General features: G+C 39.3%; 2 protein-coding genes, 1 long non-coding RNA gene and 1 pseudogene across 3 annotated transcripts in view; all 4 read right to left on the bottom strand.

The window, feature by feature from the left end:
* Positions 1–3,541: 3,541 nt before the first annotated feature.
* LOC109970487 (olfactory receptor 2AT4-like) lies at positions 3,542–4,549 on the bottom strand. The gene has a single exon (XM_020618050.1). It carries the CDS (start codon positions 4,532–4,534, stop codon positions 3,542–3,544), a length of 993 nt encoding a protein of 330 aa, XP_020473706.1. The 5' UTR covers positions 4,535–4,549.
* Positions 4,550–5,100: 551 nt separating this feature from the next.
* Positions 5,101–7,201, bottom strand: LOC109970440 (olfactory receptor 1468-like; annotated as a pseudogene).
* Positions 7,202–8,442: 1,241 nt separating this feature from the next.
* Positions 8,443–9,766, bottom strand: LOC109970441 (uncharacterized). Its single transcript, XR_002276417.1, has 3 exons — positions 9,427–9,766; positions 9,258–9,333; positions 8,443–9,063 (listed from the first exon to the last, which is right to left on the bottom strand). It is a non-coding gene; the product is annotated as an uncharacterized LOC109970441 (long non-coding RNA).
* Positions 9,767–15,419: 5,653 nt separating this feature from the next.
* LOC109970486 (olfactory receptor 1M1-like) overlaps positions 15,420–16,117 on the bottom strand; it is a 974-nt gene continuing 276 nt past the window's right edge. The window contains exon 1 of the mRNA XM_020618049.1: positions 15,420–16,117. This exon is cut by the window's right edge and continues 276 nt beyond it. Coding sequence (XP_020473705.1) covers positions 15,420–16,117 — 698 coding nt within the window.

The following is a 16,117-nucleotide window of genomic DNA, read 5'->3' as shown; positions in this document are numbered from 1 at the left end:
GGTAGATCAGTGTCTGTCGGGCTGGCAGATGTGGAATCTGTGACAACCCCTTTGTTATCTGGGGTTCCACAGGGCTCCATTTTGGGGCCTTTGCTTTTTTCTTTGTATTTACTTCCCCTTGGCTCTATTTTTAGGAAACATGGGGTCTCTTTTCACTGTTATGCTGATGATGTCCAGATTATTATGCCACTGACCAAAAAAGACACCTACTCGATCCAACCGCTTTTAGCATGTCTTGCCGATATTAGGGCCTGGATGTCGTTAAATTGCTTGAAGTTAAATGATGCTAAAACTGAGGTTATAGTGTTTGGCCAGAATACGTCTGGCGACCCTCTTCCTGTAGACTTAGGCTTTTTGGGGCAGTATGTGCAATCGGTGGTCACTAATTTAGGTGTTAGAATAGACTCGGATCTGAGAATGGAGAGCCAGATAAATGCGGTTGTAAAATCTGGATTTTTCTATTTCAGGCAGTTAGTGAGATTAAAACCTTTTTTGTCGCGGCAGCATTTGGAGACAGTGATTCATGCGTTTGTTACATCACGCTTGGATTACTGTAATGCACTGTACGCTGGAGTTGGTCAATCAGGGCTTGCCCGCCTCCAGAGGGTCCAGAATGCTGCCGCACGGTTATTGGTTGGGGGGCGTAAGAGGGACCACATAACGCCAGTACTGGCATCTCTTCACTGGCTTCCTGTGCATTTTAGGGTTCGTTTTAAGATTCTTTTATTTGTTTATAAATCCTTAAATGGGCTGGCACCATCTTATCTAGTGGAACTTTTACGTCTGTGTAACTCGTCGCGCTGCCTCAGATCAGCAGATCAGCTTCTTCTGGAGGCACAGAGGGCCAGGCAGAAAACTAGGGGGGATCGAGCCTTTGCTGTGGTAGGTCCAAACCTGTGGAATGCCTTGCCGCTTTATATTAGGCAGGCCCCCACACTGTCTACTTTTAAGTCCCATTTGAAGACCTACTTGTATTCATTGGCGTTTGACCAGGAATGAGACCGTCTGTAGTGTTAGTGTTTATATTATTGTTTATAGCTTTTATGTGTTGTTTTTTATATTTGTATGATATGTTAAGTGCTTTGGTCAGCTGTGCTGTGGTAAAGCGCTATATAAATAAAGTTGAGTTGAGTTGAGAGAATATGATTCAAAAAATGGAAGATACTTGCAAATAATATAAAATATGATGTGATGGACATCATTCAGTTCAATGTTAGTTGTTCAGCACTGATTCACAACAAAAGTCATTTCAAGTCACTTTACATAGAGGAAAACCCTGTCATGATCCTGCTTTTATTTTGATACCACTTCCTGTCACCAGCTCATCCACAACCCCGGTAACTTCAGCTCATCATGCACATTGGTTTCACCTGCCACTAATCACCCACACCTGTTCACCACAGCATATAGCAGCTCCTCACACTGTGAGGAGTTGTCAGATTGTTCTATGCTTTGTCTAGACTATCCAGTGTTTTTTGTCTGACTGCTTTTCCGGTACCGGACCCTTGCTTGTGATCCAGCCTGCTCCCTCGTCTGACAGCAAACCTGAGATCAACACCCTGCCTGTTCAACCAACCTGTGATTCTGCCTTGCCTTCCCTGCTGCCCTGCCAGAGACTCGGACCTTGGACCGTATTAAGTACCACTCTTCCGCCTGATCTCCCAAGACTGTGTGTGTTTCTGCTGCAATCACAAAAAGACATTAAAGTCTGTTCTACTGCCTCAGCTGACTGGCTCTTTAAATGGGTTCACTCCTCTATCTTCACGGGAGCGTCACTCATCTCCCTGACTGTACAATCTGGCCAAAATGAACCCAGCCAGTAGCGAGCTCCGTGAATGGCAGGAGCGCATTGAACGGGCTCTGGCCGCTCATGAGGCTCTTCCTTGTTTTAGTAGTTTTTCAAGCAGTAGAATTTAATGCAGATATATTCAGAAAACATTAAAATGACTAAAACCATGTAAAAGCAGGTGATAAATTATAAAATTTTGAAAAAGCAGTTTTGTGTGCTAATTTTATTTATTATGACCAGTGGCAGGGTCCTGGTTTTCCTAAAATGAATGGGTTTTTTTTCCCCGCTCCTCCTTATACACTGTGGGGGGCAACTGTGATTCAGTGGGCAGAGCAGTCGCCTCCCAACCGGAGGGTTGGAGGTTGAAATCATGGTACTGAAATGAAAATACTGCTTTTTGCAGTAACTTGTTTACCGTATGTTGTTTTTTGTAATGCTTAGATTTCTTGCTTTGTAGCTCAAACAGCCAAACACAGTGGTTTAAATAAAAGTATTATAGACTTTAAATTTGGTAGTGAGAGATTTCATTAATGAATTTATTTCACACAAAATTGTATATTGTATTTTTGATGATAGATTATTTTAGCCTGTCTTTGAGACAAACTAATAGAGATCTAAATAAACCAACAAAAGATGGCAAGAGCTCTCAGCAATGTCACTGCTGCTGTTGAATAACTGTTATCTGTATAGATTTCTAAAGATAATTTCGAAGCTGATTAGGAGAAAAGTGGGTCAGAGTGGATCACCTTTCTGTGGTGTTTCAATCAAACTGGTTTCTTTGTTACCCTGCCAGATGTCCTAGAAACACCAGGGTCGGATTAAGGATGCCAGGGGCCCCTGGCCTAAAGTAAGTGCTTGCGCCCTTCCCAGGTACTCCCAGTTATGTTCCTCCTCCTGTTTTTGTGCTCTGCTGCTGCTCTAACGCCTGTTGTCTACCCTCATGATGTTTAGATATCTGATGATGATTGATGGGATTGATGGTCGACTTCTGACACTTGACAGCCCTCCCACTAAACACACATAAACCAATCAAAGCAGGGATTGACAAAACAGAACTAGTCAACCATTAACATCAACATTATTTATTATAGGAAAGCAGCAAAACGTTGCTTAAAATAAAGCTTTAGGCAGAAAACAAGACAAATACCAAAGATTAATAGCTAATGTGATACACTATGTAGTTATGTAGTCGTCTTATTCATGACCATACCTTGTATTTTATGTATGCCCAGTGAATTTTGTTCAGTAAGGACCCAGAAACAAAATATCTACAGTATAACATTCATAATTATGAGCTTTTCATATCAACACTATCACTCATCTTTTTTAGTGATGATGCACTTGGGCAGAGGATGAATGTAACCTTGCAGTGTAGGACTAGATTGACTTACTGTCCCTTCTATTCACTAACAATTAGAAAATGTCTACGGATACAGAATTGAGTCAATTAAACCTTATTCAGTGGTAATTCACTGGATTTCTAATTTGTTAAATATAGTAGCAGACCATGTTGAGCACTCATCACAATTCCATTCTTTTGTCTATGCCCCTCTTTGTGGATGAATACTTTTCTTCTTTGCTTTATTAGTTTTTGAAACAGTAGAACCAAAACTTAAAATTTAAGTATGATGAGGCAGGAATTTAGTATCTAAAAACATCATTAAAGCCTTAAAAGTGCAGTAATTTAATGCATGAAATCTTACACCTGTAGTTTCATGTAGAAATATTGAAAATGACTAAAACATATGTTGCCTACATTTTTCTTGTTACAACTCTCCAGTGTCTTTTCTTAAGTTGATCTGTACCAATTTTAGTTTTTCTTACCAGTGCCAGGGCTCTGTTTCTGATCTCTTTGGTTTTCAAAGAGTACACAATAGGATTGATGCAGGGTGGGGTACAAGAGGCCAGGGACATGCTTAGCAATGGCAGGTCCGCATTAATGAAATGCAGATAAAGGGCAAAAATAAAAATGGTAATGAGAGGAATGTAAAATACAGCAACAAGGATGATATGTTCAATACAAGTACCCAAAGCTTTAACTCGACTGTCTAAAGATTTCATCCTATACACTGTCACCAGGATGCTGATATAAGACAGACAAATTAAAGTAAAGGGTACAATAAGAATCAAGAAAGTAAGTGAAGTGCCTACAGTTATCTGCATTGTGTAATCATTACAGGCGAGTGTATACACAGGTATATAATCACAGAAATAACTGAACACTTTAAGGGAATTGCAAAAAGACAGTCGAGTCATCATACCTGTTCCAAATCCATTGATTCCCAGACTAAAACACCAAGTCAAACCAATAATATAAGACATGCTTCGCAGTATGTTGATTGAGTTCTGATGCAGAGGGAAACATATTGCGATCAACCTGTCATAGGCAAGTATAGCAAGAGCATATGACTCCAAACTCACAAAGCTATAGTAAACATATATTTGTACTAAACACATGTTAAATGGAACAAAGTTATCCTTAATGAGAAAAACCTTTATCATGCTGGGAATAATACTTGTGCTTAGAATTACATCAATTACTGCGAGGTTGCCCACAGCCAAAAACTTTGGAGTGTGTAAACAATAATTTAAGATAATTACATAGATCACCAAACAGTTAAACAGCAGTGTGACCACGTAAACAAATGCTAGAAAGATGTAGGGAAATGTCTGTAATCCAGTAATATAGAAGCCTGGAGGATGAATGATAACAGAGTCATTAAAAACAGTCCTGAGAAATGACATAGTTGAACTCCACAAGCTGTGTGTTGGAGGACAGCTTCTGCCTAAAAGCTCTCCAGTCTAAAGAACAGGGGAAATCATATCATATTGAACATTAGACCTCAACAGAGACAATCATAATTTTCATGCCAGTTGGATGAGCTTATTTCATTGTATATAAAACATATTCTCAGTAAGTTCCAACATAGAAAATATAAGTTAGTGAGCATTGCTTACATGATGTTCTCTTCAGGATTTCTTACCAGCAGCTCTCATTGATTCTGCATCTAAATGCAGCAGCCAAACGGCTGCATGTGTGACCCCTGGACAGTGGAAGATATACTTTCCTCATCAATCCCCAAAGCATCATTTTGATACAGGGAAAGTCATTTTGACCCTGCTCTAATAAGGACATTAATTTGATCCTTAGAGAGCATCTGATTATTCTCTTCTTGTGTTCAAAACAAATATCTAATTATGATTCAGTAAGCTTGAGCATCTCACACCAGTTCTTTTAAAACACAAACACATAGAGCCTTATCAAAACAAAACAAAGTAGGACAGCTGCTGAGATGACTTCTGTTTTTGTGTCATTTTATTTTCACATGCTGTACAACCAAAATATATAAATTTATTACAAAAACTAACAATGTTTTGTGAACTTAGGTTATGCAAAGTGATGAAACAACATTGTCCCCTAAATGTACAGTTATTGTGAAAGAGGCCATGGTTTTCATTGGCCTAGTTTATTTTGCCATCACCACAGAATGCTGGTTAAACAAATAAACAGAAAAATGAGCCTTGCAAAAAACTAAACAAAACACGACCTATTTCACAAATGAAGTGGGAAAAATTCTTTCATTTCAGTTCATGTTTTTTCCGAAAATTTCATGGTTCCTCACAAGGTCCAAAGGACATCACAACCTATGTTAGCTGAAAATAAAAGTCAAAGATACAAACACTTTTAAGAAGACCTGCAATGTTTAAATATACAAATTTAGGACAATGAACGCAGAATGAGTATGATTATAATAGCATGTTAGAACACAGATTTGTCACCTAATTAAACAAAAACTAAATGCAGGGCAGATGGTGGAGTGGAGGTTAGAAAGTTTAGTTGGAACAGCAGGTTCTAACTATTAGAACAGTTAATGGGTGCAACAGAGATAAGTCAAGTTCAATCATTTGTAAAAGGTTTGTTTCTTACAAGAAAGATAATTAATACTCATTTCTGCCACAAGGGTGCATCACTGCATGTTCTAAATTAGAAGCTGGAGACTGTTATCTAAATAGGAGTAAGTATTAATAAAAACAAGGTACAGTTATTCTTATCTATCCGATACTCATGCAATCATCCTTTCTCCTTTTAATGTCCCTCTCTTTTAGTCTCTTGCCTCTTTTCCTTTTCGCTTGTGCCTCTTCTTATCCTGTCTTGACCATACCTTGTATTATATTTGTTCCCAGTGAATTTTGTTCAGTAAGGGCCCCAGTTAAACTTTGTTAGTGGATTTCTAGTTTTTCAAATTTAGTAGTAGACCATGTAGAGCAATGATTAATGACGTGTCCCATTAATGATTTCAGCTTGTACTGAGAACATTAACACACTAGAGGGGAGGCACTCATCATAATTCCATTCTCTAGTCTGTGTCCCTCTTTGGAGATGAATACTTTTCTTTCTCGTTTTATTAGTTTGTCAGACAGTAGAACTAAAAGTAAAGCTGCTGCAATTTAAATATGATGATGAAGGACTTTAGTATATATAAAAAAAAAATTCAAGCCTTTAAAGTGCAATAATGTAATGCATGAAATCTTACACATGCAGTTTCATTTAGAAATATTGGAAATGACTAAAACCATACAAAACCAGAGGATACAATATAAATATTTTAAAAAGCACAGTTGTACGCCATTTTTATTTATTATGGCGGGTGGTAGGGTCCTGGTTTTCCTAAAAATCACATTTTTTTCCGCTCTGCCCTTTACACAAACATTTTTTGCCTGCTTTTTTGTTGTAACAATTCTCCAATGTCTTTTCTTAAGTTGATCTGTGCCAATTTTAGTTTTTCTTACCAGTGCAAGGGCTCTGTTTTTTAACTGTTTGGTTTTCAGACTATACAGTAGGATTGACACAGGGTGGGGTGCAAGAGACCAAATGAAAATGATGAGAGGAATGAAAAATACAGCAACAAGAATGATATGTTCAGTGCAAGTAGCCAAAGCTTTAACTCGACTGTCTAAAGATTTCATCCTGAACACTGTCACCAGGATACTGACATAAGACAAACAAATAAAAGTAAAGGGTACAACAAGAATCAAGTAACCAAGGGAATTGGCCACAGTCCACTGCATTGTGTAATCATTACAGGCGAGTGTATACACAGGTATATACAGTAGTCACAGAAAAAACTGAACACTGTGAGGGAATTGCAAAAAGACAATCGAATAAATGCACTTATTGAAAATGCAATGATTCCCAGACTAAAACACCAAGTCAAACCAATAATATAAGACATGCTCTGCAGTGTGTTGATTGAGTTCTGATGCAGAGGAAAACAAATTGCGATCAACCTGTCATGGGCAAGTATAGCAAGAGCATATGACTCCAACGTCTGAAAAGCATAGTAACTGTAGATTTGTACAAAATACATTAAATGGAACAAAGTTATCCTTAATGAGAAATTATTTTATCATGTTGGGAATAATACTTGTGCTTAGGATTACATCAATTACAAGCCTTTTACTGATTAAACTTGTGACAAATTCATCTCCGTTGCACCCATTAACTGTTCTATTAATAAGAACATGACCTGCCATTCCTACTAAACATTCTAACTTCCACTCTACAATCTGCCCTGCATTTAGCTTTTGTTTAATTAAGTGACAGATCTACGTTCTAAGACGTTATCTTATACAGATTTTACTTTTTTTGTCAGTTTAAACATTGCAGGTCTTCTTAAAAGTCTTTGAATTATTTACTTCCATTCATGCTTTTCACTATGGATAAAATAGGTTGTGATCTTTTATATCTTGAGAGCAACTATGAAGTTTCTCACAAATGAAACATACTGAAATGAATGAATTTTTCCCCCTTAATTTTTGTGGCTCTGATTGTTTTTGTAATACTACATGTTCCACATCCTGAAATAGCATGAAGTTAACTGACAATAATCCCACCCTAAACGTTTTTCCAGCTACTCCCAAGATCAGTTTTGGAAGAGCTCACACACTGCGAGATAGGTTAGTACATCGTCATCTTTCAGCCAATAGTACTTGACTTTCTTGATCTTCGAAGGGTACTTATAAATGTGGTTTCCGTAATCACTGTGCTAACAAAAGAATGTAAACAATTTTTTGATTTTAGAACCCACAAGATATATCAGATCCTTAATTGTAACAGTACATTTCGCATATATCGCCTAGCTTGTACTTGTGGTTGCCATACTAAGAGATGACATAAAGACAGAGTTTCTGAACATAAAAATGCAATTAGGAAAGGAATCTTGGCGATTACAGACATTTCAAAGGTGCACACAATAATACTGACAGCCTTAAGTTTGTAGAAATAAGAACATTCAGGGTGGTGACTGTATTTGTTGGTTCATAGATAAACTTTCTACATAGATCAGTTACAGGCTTCATCTTATATAGACCTGAATGATGATATTGACTTTAGTCCCAAATTGCTGAGAGTCCTGCTCCATGTTGTCTAACTCCATATTGATAACTCTGTCATGTATGTGTAACACTTGCCAAGTGTTTAGCCAAGGAATTATTGATCTCTAATTAAGGGCCAACAAGCTGGAATAGGTTCGGCTACTGGAGCTATGTGTGGTGTTCAAATGAATCTCACAAAACATATGTTTGAACAATTTCTTACTGTATTTGAACGTGTGCACATATACAAAACAATTTAGATAATTAAAATAATGAAAAATATGGAAAATGAATAAACCAAAATAAAAGTTTAACCGTGTTAAGTTTTTCTTCTCTTCACAGACCAATATCAAAAAACTAAGTAATCCCTCCTACTTGTGAGGAACAAGTAAATCTTGAATAATGGTTTACTTAGGATACGTTCCCTTTTTATGTCTGCACTATCACAGGGTGCACCCAATCTAAATCTGTTTATCCAGTGTGGAGTAGAATCCCATTGGATAATTTTCAAATCCAAACTCCTTTCAAATCACTCAATCATACAAGAATCCAAAGTTTACAATACCGGTAACGCCATAATAACATTGTTCTCTTCAGTGCATATACAGTTTCATCGGTGCTAAGCAGTTCAGTCCAAGGAAACAATAAAAGTCAAATCAACATTCCAGAAGTCCAAGTAAGTCCAGTCTCAGTATGATAATGAAAAAATATACTGCACCAGAAGGCGTATTTGAATCCTTTGTCCACCACACTGGGAGTGTAGTAACACCTGTATGCTGACCAAAATTATCCAGATCTTCCCGTTCCAGAATCCGCTGGGAGGCTCGCCATCGAACTCCAAGAATGATTTATGATCATTTCACGAATGGAATAGAATGTCCCAAAACAAAAAACCTGACCTGTGATAACAGGATCAAACAATTACTCTTAGTATCTCAGTACATTCAACTTCCAGTATTTAACACTATATTTTTATAATGCTAAGTCTAACAACAACATTATGAATTTACCTACACATACTTAAACATACAGTATTTAAATTTCCAGCGTATATTAATCACAAATATATACATAAACAAAATGTATGGCTCACCAATCTCCTTGTATTAATACGAGCATACGGTAATGTCCGCTCAGAATGGCGCACACACAACGCAGCCGTCTTATCTCTTCAACACACAATGGCATGGTTTTAACATAACACTCAATTTAATTTCTCATAAAATTCAACAAAATAAATAGGTGTAACCATAAAGTTTTACCTTCTGCTTCTCGCTCACTAACGAGGTAGAATTCCCCAATTCACTGCTGGCCCGGACACGAGCTAATGGCATCAGCCATTAGCTATTAGCTATTATCTTTAGCTCACAGTGCTTTCACTCGCTACCACGACCAATTCTTTTTCTTCCTTTCCCTCGCGACTGTATCCGTAGTCGCTATGTCATATATCCAATTTCAATATTAAAGTGTCTTTGACCTTTTCTGCTCACACTACCCAGGTAAACTCCCAAAACATGTAGCTCTTTTAATCTCTGTCCATACTCCGTTTTTCTGTTCTGCCACACCCCTGACTCTACCCAAGGGCGGAACTTGTGAGGCGTATCTCACTTGACCCTGACAGTTCCTGATTGGTTTTGTTACTCATCAATCTTCTACTTATTTCTTTTCCCATATGACAGTGGAAAATGCACAACCCTTCACAATAAAGTTACCTCTATGTATCAGTTTTTTTTAGTTTTTTTTTTTTTCTCAATAACCACAACATCAGGTGGGTTACATACGCATGCTCTGACTTTGTGTGTTCTCTGGGGGTAGAATTTTATGACTGAAAATATTTGAAAACCATTGCCCATACAGTACCCCGTTGATTCAGTGGAATATGATTGGTGTGTAGTACTTTTGGTTCATGGTTCAACATTTTTTTCTTTACAGTAAATTAACAAGTGCTGCCTGATGCGTTATTTTGTACTGCTATGCTGTTGTGGCCCTTGGATTTACAGCACAGGCTCAGTCTTTTCTTATCTTACCTTTACTTTTTTAAATCTTACATATATTCATTGGTTCTATCTTTGAATTCTATCACTCTGTGGAGGCAAAGGCACAACAGTTTTTTGTTAGGATGTCAAATGGGGCAGTTATGTTTTAATTTTATATTCCGTTCACTTCTATTAATCTGTGTTGAAAGTGGCAGAAAGTAACCTCATCCATAGGTGCACATTCGGTTAAACACAGTTGGTGTTAGTTTAACTAATGACTGCTGTGTTTATATGATATGCACATCAAAGTGTTTATTGTCATATGCATAGTAAGGAAACATGTTTCCCTGTACAATGAAATTCTTACTTTGCCGTCCACATGAATGCCACACAATACAAGTGAAATATAAAGTAGATAAGTAGCACAAAATTTAAGGCATTTTAAAATAGAAATGAAAGAGATATAATAAAAATATATAAGAATAATAAGAGAGAATATATGCTACATGGGAGCTGTATGTGCAATAGTCAACAGCGAATGTGCAATTATGCATGTGCAAACTGAGTATGTAAACAGTACAGGGGGAATTACACTAAGTATTTCCTGGTAATAAACTCCTGTCAGCTGTTTAGGAGTCTGATGGCAGTTGCAAAGAAAGAGTTTTTCACTTTAGAAGTACTGCATTTCACACTTCTGAACCTCCAGCTGGAGGGTAGGAATGTGAACAATCCATGCTGGGGTTGGGTGAGGTCCTTGAGGATGGAGGCAGCCATCCTGTGGACTCTGGGGAGGTAGATCCTTTGTAGAGAAGGCAGTGGAGTCCTGGTGATTTTCTCCACAGTCTTTACCACTCTCTGCAGGCACTTGCAGTCCATAGCAATAGTGCTGCCATACCAGACAGTGATGCAGCTGGCCAAGATACTCTCGACAATGCAGTTATAGAAGTTGCAAATGATCCTAGGCGACATGCCAAACCTCCTCAGCCTCCTCAGGAAGTACAGGCACCGTTGGGCCTTCTTGACCAGCTGTGTGGTGTTAGGTGTCCAAGTGAGGTCCTCACTGATGTGGACACCCAGGTATTTAAAGCTGCTCACCCTCTCCACTTCAAGCTCCCGAATGAACAGTGGCTGATGAGGTTTCCTCTCCTTCCTCATGTCCACTATCATCTCCTTCGTCTTGTCCGTGTTGAGGCTGAGATTATTGTCCTTGCACCATGACACCAGACCGGCCACCTCCCTCCTATAGGCTGCTTCGTCCCCACCAGTGATGCGACCTATCACTGCGGTGTCATCTGTGAACTTCAGGATGATGTTGTCTTTGTGGGAGGCGACACAGTCATGGGTGAATAGGGTGTAGAGGATAAAACTGAGGACACATCCCTGTGGGGTGCCAGTGTTTGTAGTGATGCTGACTGAGGTCCTTTTGCCAATCCTGACAGTCTGGGGCCTGCCAGTCAGAAAGTCCAGGAACCAGTCACAGAGGCTGGGGTGGAGTCCTTATGAGGACATTTTGTTGGGGACACCTGTGTTGAATATGGAGCGGTAGTCAATGAAGTGTATCCTGATGTAGGAGCCTCCATTTTCTAAGTGAGAGAGCTAGGGAATAATGAAGGACAGTAGCTATAGCATCTGTAGAAGTTTTTTTTTGGGCCAGCAGGCATGCTGCAGGGGGTCCAGGGTGCCCGGTATACTGCTCTCAATGCGGGCCAGCACCACTCTCTCAAAACAATTCATAATGATTGGGGTTAGTGCCACTGGTCTGTAGTCGTTCAGGCAGGTGACCGGGCTCTTTTTGGGAAGGAGGATGATGGTTGTGGTCTTAAAGCAGGTGGGAATGATGCTCTGGCTGAGGGAGAGATTGAAGATGGTGAGAACATCAGCCAGCTCGTTGGCGCATGCCCTGAGAGCCCTCCCAGGGATGTTGTCCAGTCCTGCCGCTTTGTGGGGGTTGATCTTCCTCAGGGCAGTTAATGGAGGGGAGGAGGATCGGGTGTTCCAGGTGTGTGTGCCTGCCTCCTCTCTGTGCTGTGGCCGGTCAGGAAGTTGATCAAAAACACACAGACATGGAGCCAGAGCGGGAGTCACATGACTCAGAGGGTGCCTATTGAAGTGAATGGAGCAATTCATTGTGAATGGAGAAGTACACAAAGTATAAATGGCGAGTATGCAAAAACCGTAAAAGATATCAAGAAGCTTTCTGCACTATAAGTAGCTGAATTTCTCATGAGTTGAAATGGCATTTCTAGCCCAAGGTATGCTGGAGATATTATTGTTCAAAGAGGACCAGGGTTTCAATTTATCCAGGGCTTCTGGATGGGGAACTTCCTGACTTGTACAGTGGGCACGATGTTGTCAACACAAGTGCTGATGTACCCAGTCACATACTCAGCATAGTCCTGTACGCTAACAGAAAAGTCCTCTAAGGTGGCTGCAGCTTTAAACACATCACAGTTTGTCCGAGCAAAACAGTCCTGCAGGGTGCATGATGTGTTTACCAACAGCGGCAACTGAAGATGAAGGTGAAACATGGACCAGTCTACAATTCTAGTTGGCTTGCACCATCTGCTGGTTTGTACTTGTACTATCCTATATTAGAAACCACCAACTAAAACAGAGATTTCTGTTACCAGCTACATTCAGTGAGCACTTTGTACACATGTACAAGTAGATGCACTCCAGTACAACTGCCCTGCCATAATATTATAGTTCCATCAAACTATTAAACAATTAGAGTAATCAAATCAGTCCAAGTCTGAAAATTGTAAATGCTCACTTCAGTGAATGTATTTACTGAAAATAAAATAGACCATGTCATGAATCAGATGTGGACTTTGTGGAAATTTAATTAAATTTAAGATGTGGAAATTTAAGAAAACATTTAGGAAGATGTTGGTGAATGTGGCCCAGTGTTTTTGTTTTCTATCTCTATTAACCAATCGTCTGTCATTTGGCTCAGTGTGGAAGTGGAGGAATGTTTTTCTCTATGTGCATATTGGAAAACAGAATATAAATTATTCGTTGAAAAATAACACTGATTATATACAACTTTCTCCATTATTTAAATCAGAACAGGCAGTAAACTTCTGTGTTGACAACTTGGCCCCCAAAAGTTAACTTTCTAATTTTAGGTATTGCTAGTTCTTTTACAGTTATACAATGGTTGTGGACATAGTTTTTTGTGTGAGCTCAGTTTTTTAATATGTGCCATAGGAGAGCCTCTAAAATGTGCTACAAGTTTTAAAGGTTTTGCATCAAGACCATCCCTCCTGGTGATCCACCTTTACAGGTCACATGACATGTAATGTGATGCACTGTTTATGTGAATAGGATTCACATTTATTGAGAATGGGATTAAAGTTCCTCTTCGTCTTTCTTGACCATACTGTACCTTTGGAGCAAGCAGTGCCTTGGCTAAACGACTCTACTCGGGCACTTAGACAAAGATGTCGGCAAGCTGAATGCAAATGGAAGAAGGATAAATTTCACATTTCTCTTCGCTAATTCTGGGACTGTCTCTATGACTATTAGAAGGTGTTAGGGTTATCCCCCCTCGCCAGGAGGGTGAGGGAGAACTAGGGGTAGGACACAAGATAGCTGACCCAGGTGCTAGTACAAAACAAAGGTTTAATGGGGAAAAAATAAGACAACGACAACGTAACAACAAAACAGGGTCCGTAATACTCACAACAAAGGAAGGGCAGTGATAACCAAGGAGACCGGGACGAACAGGTGCACACACAAACGAACGGTAGGAAAGTGGGTAAGAGGGTAAGTATTGTCCAAAAAGCCAAGCCACGGAGACGAATCAAAAACTGAGGGTATATGTAGTGTAGCGCCTATGTCGTGTAAATGGAGTCAAGCCAAAACGCACAGTAACTGTCAGCGTAGCATTCCAATAGTACGTACATAACACGGTGATGTGTGGGCATGGAGAAGGTTAATGTGTGTGTAGTGTAGCGCCTATGTCGTGTGAATGGAGTCAAGCCAAGACGCACAGTAACTGTCAGCGTAGCATTCCATTGTTACTTACATAAAGCAGCGCTATGTTGTGTTAGATATCAGTAGCTAATGTTCCGGCAACGGCAGAGCGTCTGTCAGAGGTTTAAATAAAGGAAGAAGGTCATCATCGGGATGCACCCCAGCTGTGTGCGTTGACAAACCAGTTACTAATTACTGGAATGCAACACAGCTGAGGTGCAGAGCCCATAAAACGGAGAAAACAAAGAGACAGAACGGAGGAGAGGCAGCGGCCGCCGAGCGGCCCTGACAGAAGGCCGTTAGTAATTCAGAATTAAATAAATTAAACAGTATTCAGTGGATATTGCGATTTCAAATATTCCAATTCTAGTACTAGAACTTATAGTGCTGTCATAGATTAATGACTTGTCTCATTTGTGGTTCAACTTGTACCATAAATATTAACACACTAGAGCACAGACACTGATCATAAGTCAATTCTCTATTCTATGTCCTCTCTTGTGGACAAATACCATTTTCTTCCTGTTTTATTAGTTTTTCAAGCAGTAGAATTTAAACTTAAGTTGCTGCCATTTAAATATGATGAGACAGGAATTTATTATCTGAAGAAGTAAAGAGTCTTAAAAATGCCAACATTTAATCTGTTTTTTTAATGACGCAGATATATTCAGAAATCATTTAAATGACTAAAACCATGGAAAATCAGGTGAAAAATGTTGAAAGTGTTAAAAAACTGTTGCGTGCCAATTTTATGACCAGTGGCAGGGTCCTGGTTTTTCTAAAATGAATGTTTTTTTCCCCCCACTCTTCCCTTTACACAAACATTTCTTGCCTGCCTTTTTTGCTGTTACACCTCTCCAAATGTCTTTTCTTATGTTGATCTGTGCCAATTTTAGTTTTTCTTACCAGTGCCAGGGCTCTGTTTCTGATCTCTTTTCTTTTCAGAGAGTATACAATAGGATTGATGCAGGGTGGGGAGCAAGAGGCCAGGGACAGGCTTAACAATGGCAGGTCCTAATAAATGAAATGCAGATAAAGTGCAATATTAATAATTCCCTTTACACTGTGGGAGAGACTGAGTCAGTGGGTAGAGCGGTCGTCTCCCAACTGGAGGGTTGGCGGTTCAAATCATGATGCCTGAGGTCCCAAGTTGCCCCCGATGGTTAGAGCCATCAGTGTGAGTTGACGCGACAGATGGCTGCCTTGGTTATGGTTCTGTACCAGAAACAAATTCCTTGTGTATAACATACTTGGCCAAATAAAGTTATTATCCTTACATCCTAATTACCCTTATTTCTTGACTACATTTTTGTTGTAACAATTATCCAATGTCTTTTCTTATGTTGATCTGTGCCAATTTTAGTTTTTCTTACCAGTGCCAGGGCTCTGTTTCTAATAACTTTGGTTTTCAAAGAGTATACAATAGGATTGACACAGGGTGGGGTGCAAGAAGCCAGAGACACACTTAGCAATGGTTGGTCCTCATCAATGAAATGCAGATCAAGTGAAATAATAAAAATGATAATGAGAGGAATGTAAAATACAGCAACGAGGATGATATGTTCAATACAAGTAGCCAAAGCTTTAACTCGACTGTCTAAAGATTTCATCCTGAACACAGTCACCAGGATGCTGACATATGACAGACAAATTAAAGTAAAGGGTACAACAAGAATCAAGAAACCAAGGGAATTGGCCACAGTCCACTGCATTGTGTAATCATTACAGGCGAGTCTATACACAGGTATATAGTCACAGAAATAACTGAACACTTTGAGGGAATTGCAAAAAGACAATCGAGTCATTATACCTACTGCAAATGCAATGATTCCCAGACTAAAACACCAAGTCAAACCAATAATATAAGACATGCTCCGCAGTGTGTTGATTGAGTTCTGATGCAGAGGGAAACATATTGCGATCATCCTGTCATAGGCAAGTATAGCAAGAGAAAATGACTCCAAAGTCACAAAAGCATAGTAACTGTACATTTGTACCA

This window comes from Monopterus albus, unplaced genomic scaffold (genome assembly GCF_001952655.1).
Source record: "Monopterus albus unplaced genomic scaffold, M_albus_1.0 scaffold199.1, whole genome shotgun sequence".
NCBI classification, from domain to species: domain Eukaryota; kingdom Metazoa; phylum Chordata; class Actinopteri; order Synbranchiformes; family Synbranchidae; genus Monopterus; species Monopterus albus.
Note: the sequence above shows the minus strand (reverse complement) of the source record. Positions and strands in the feature narration are given on the sequence as shown.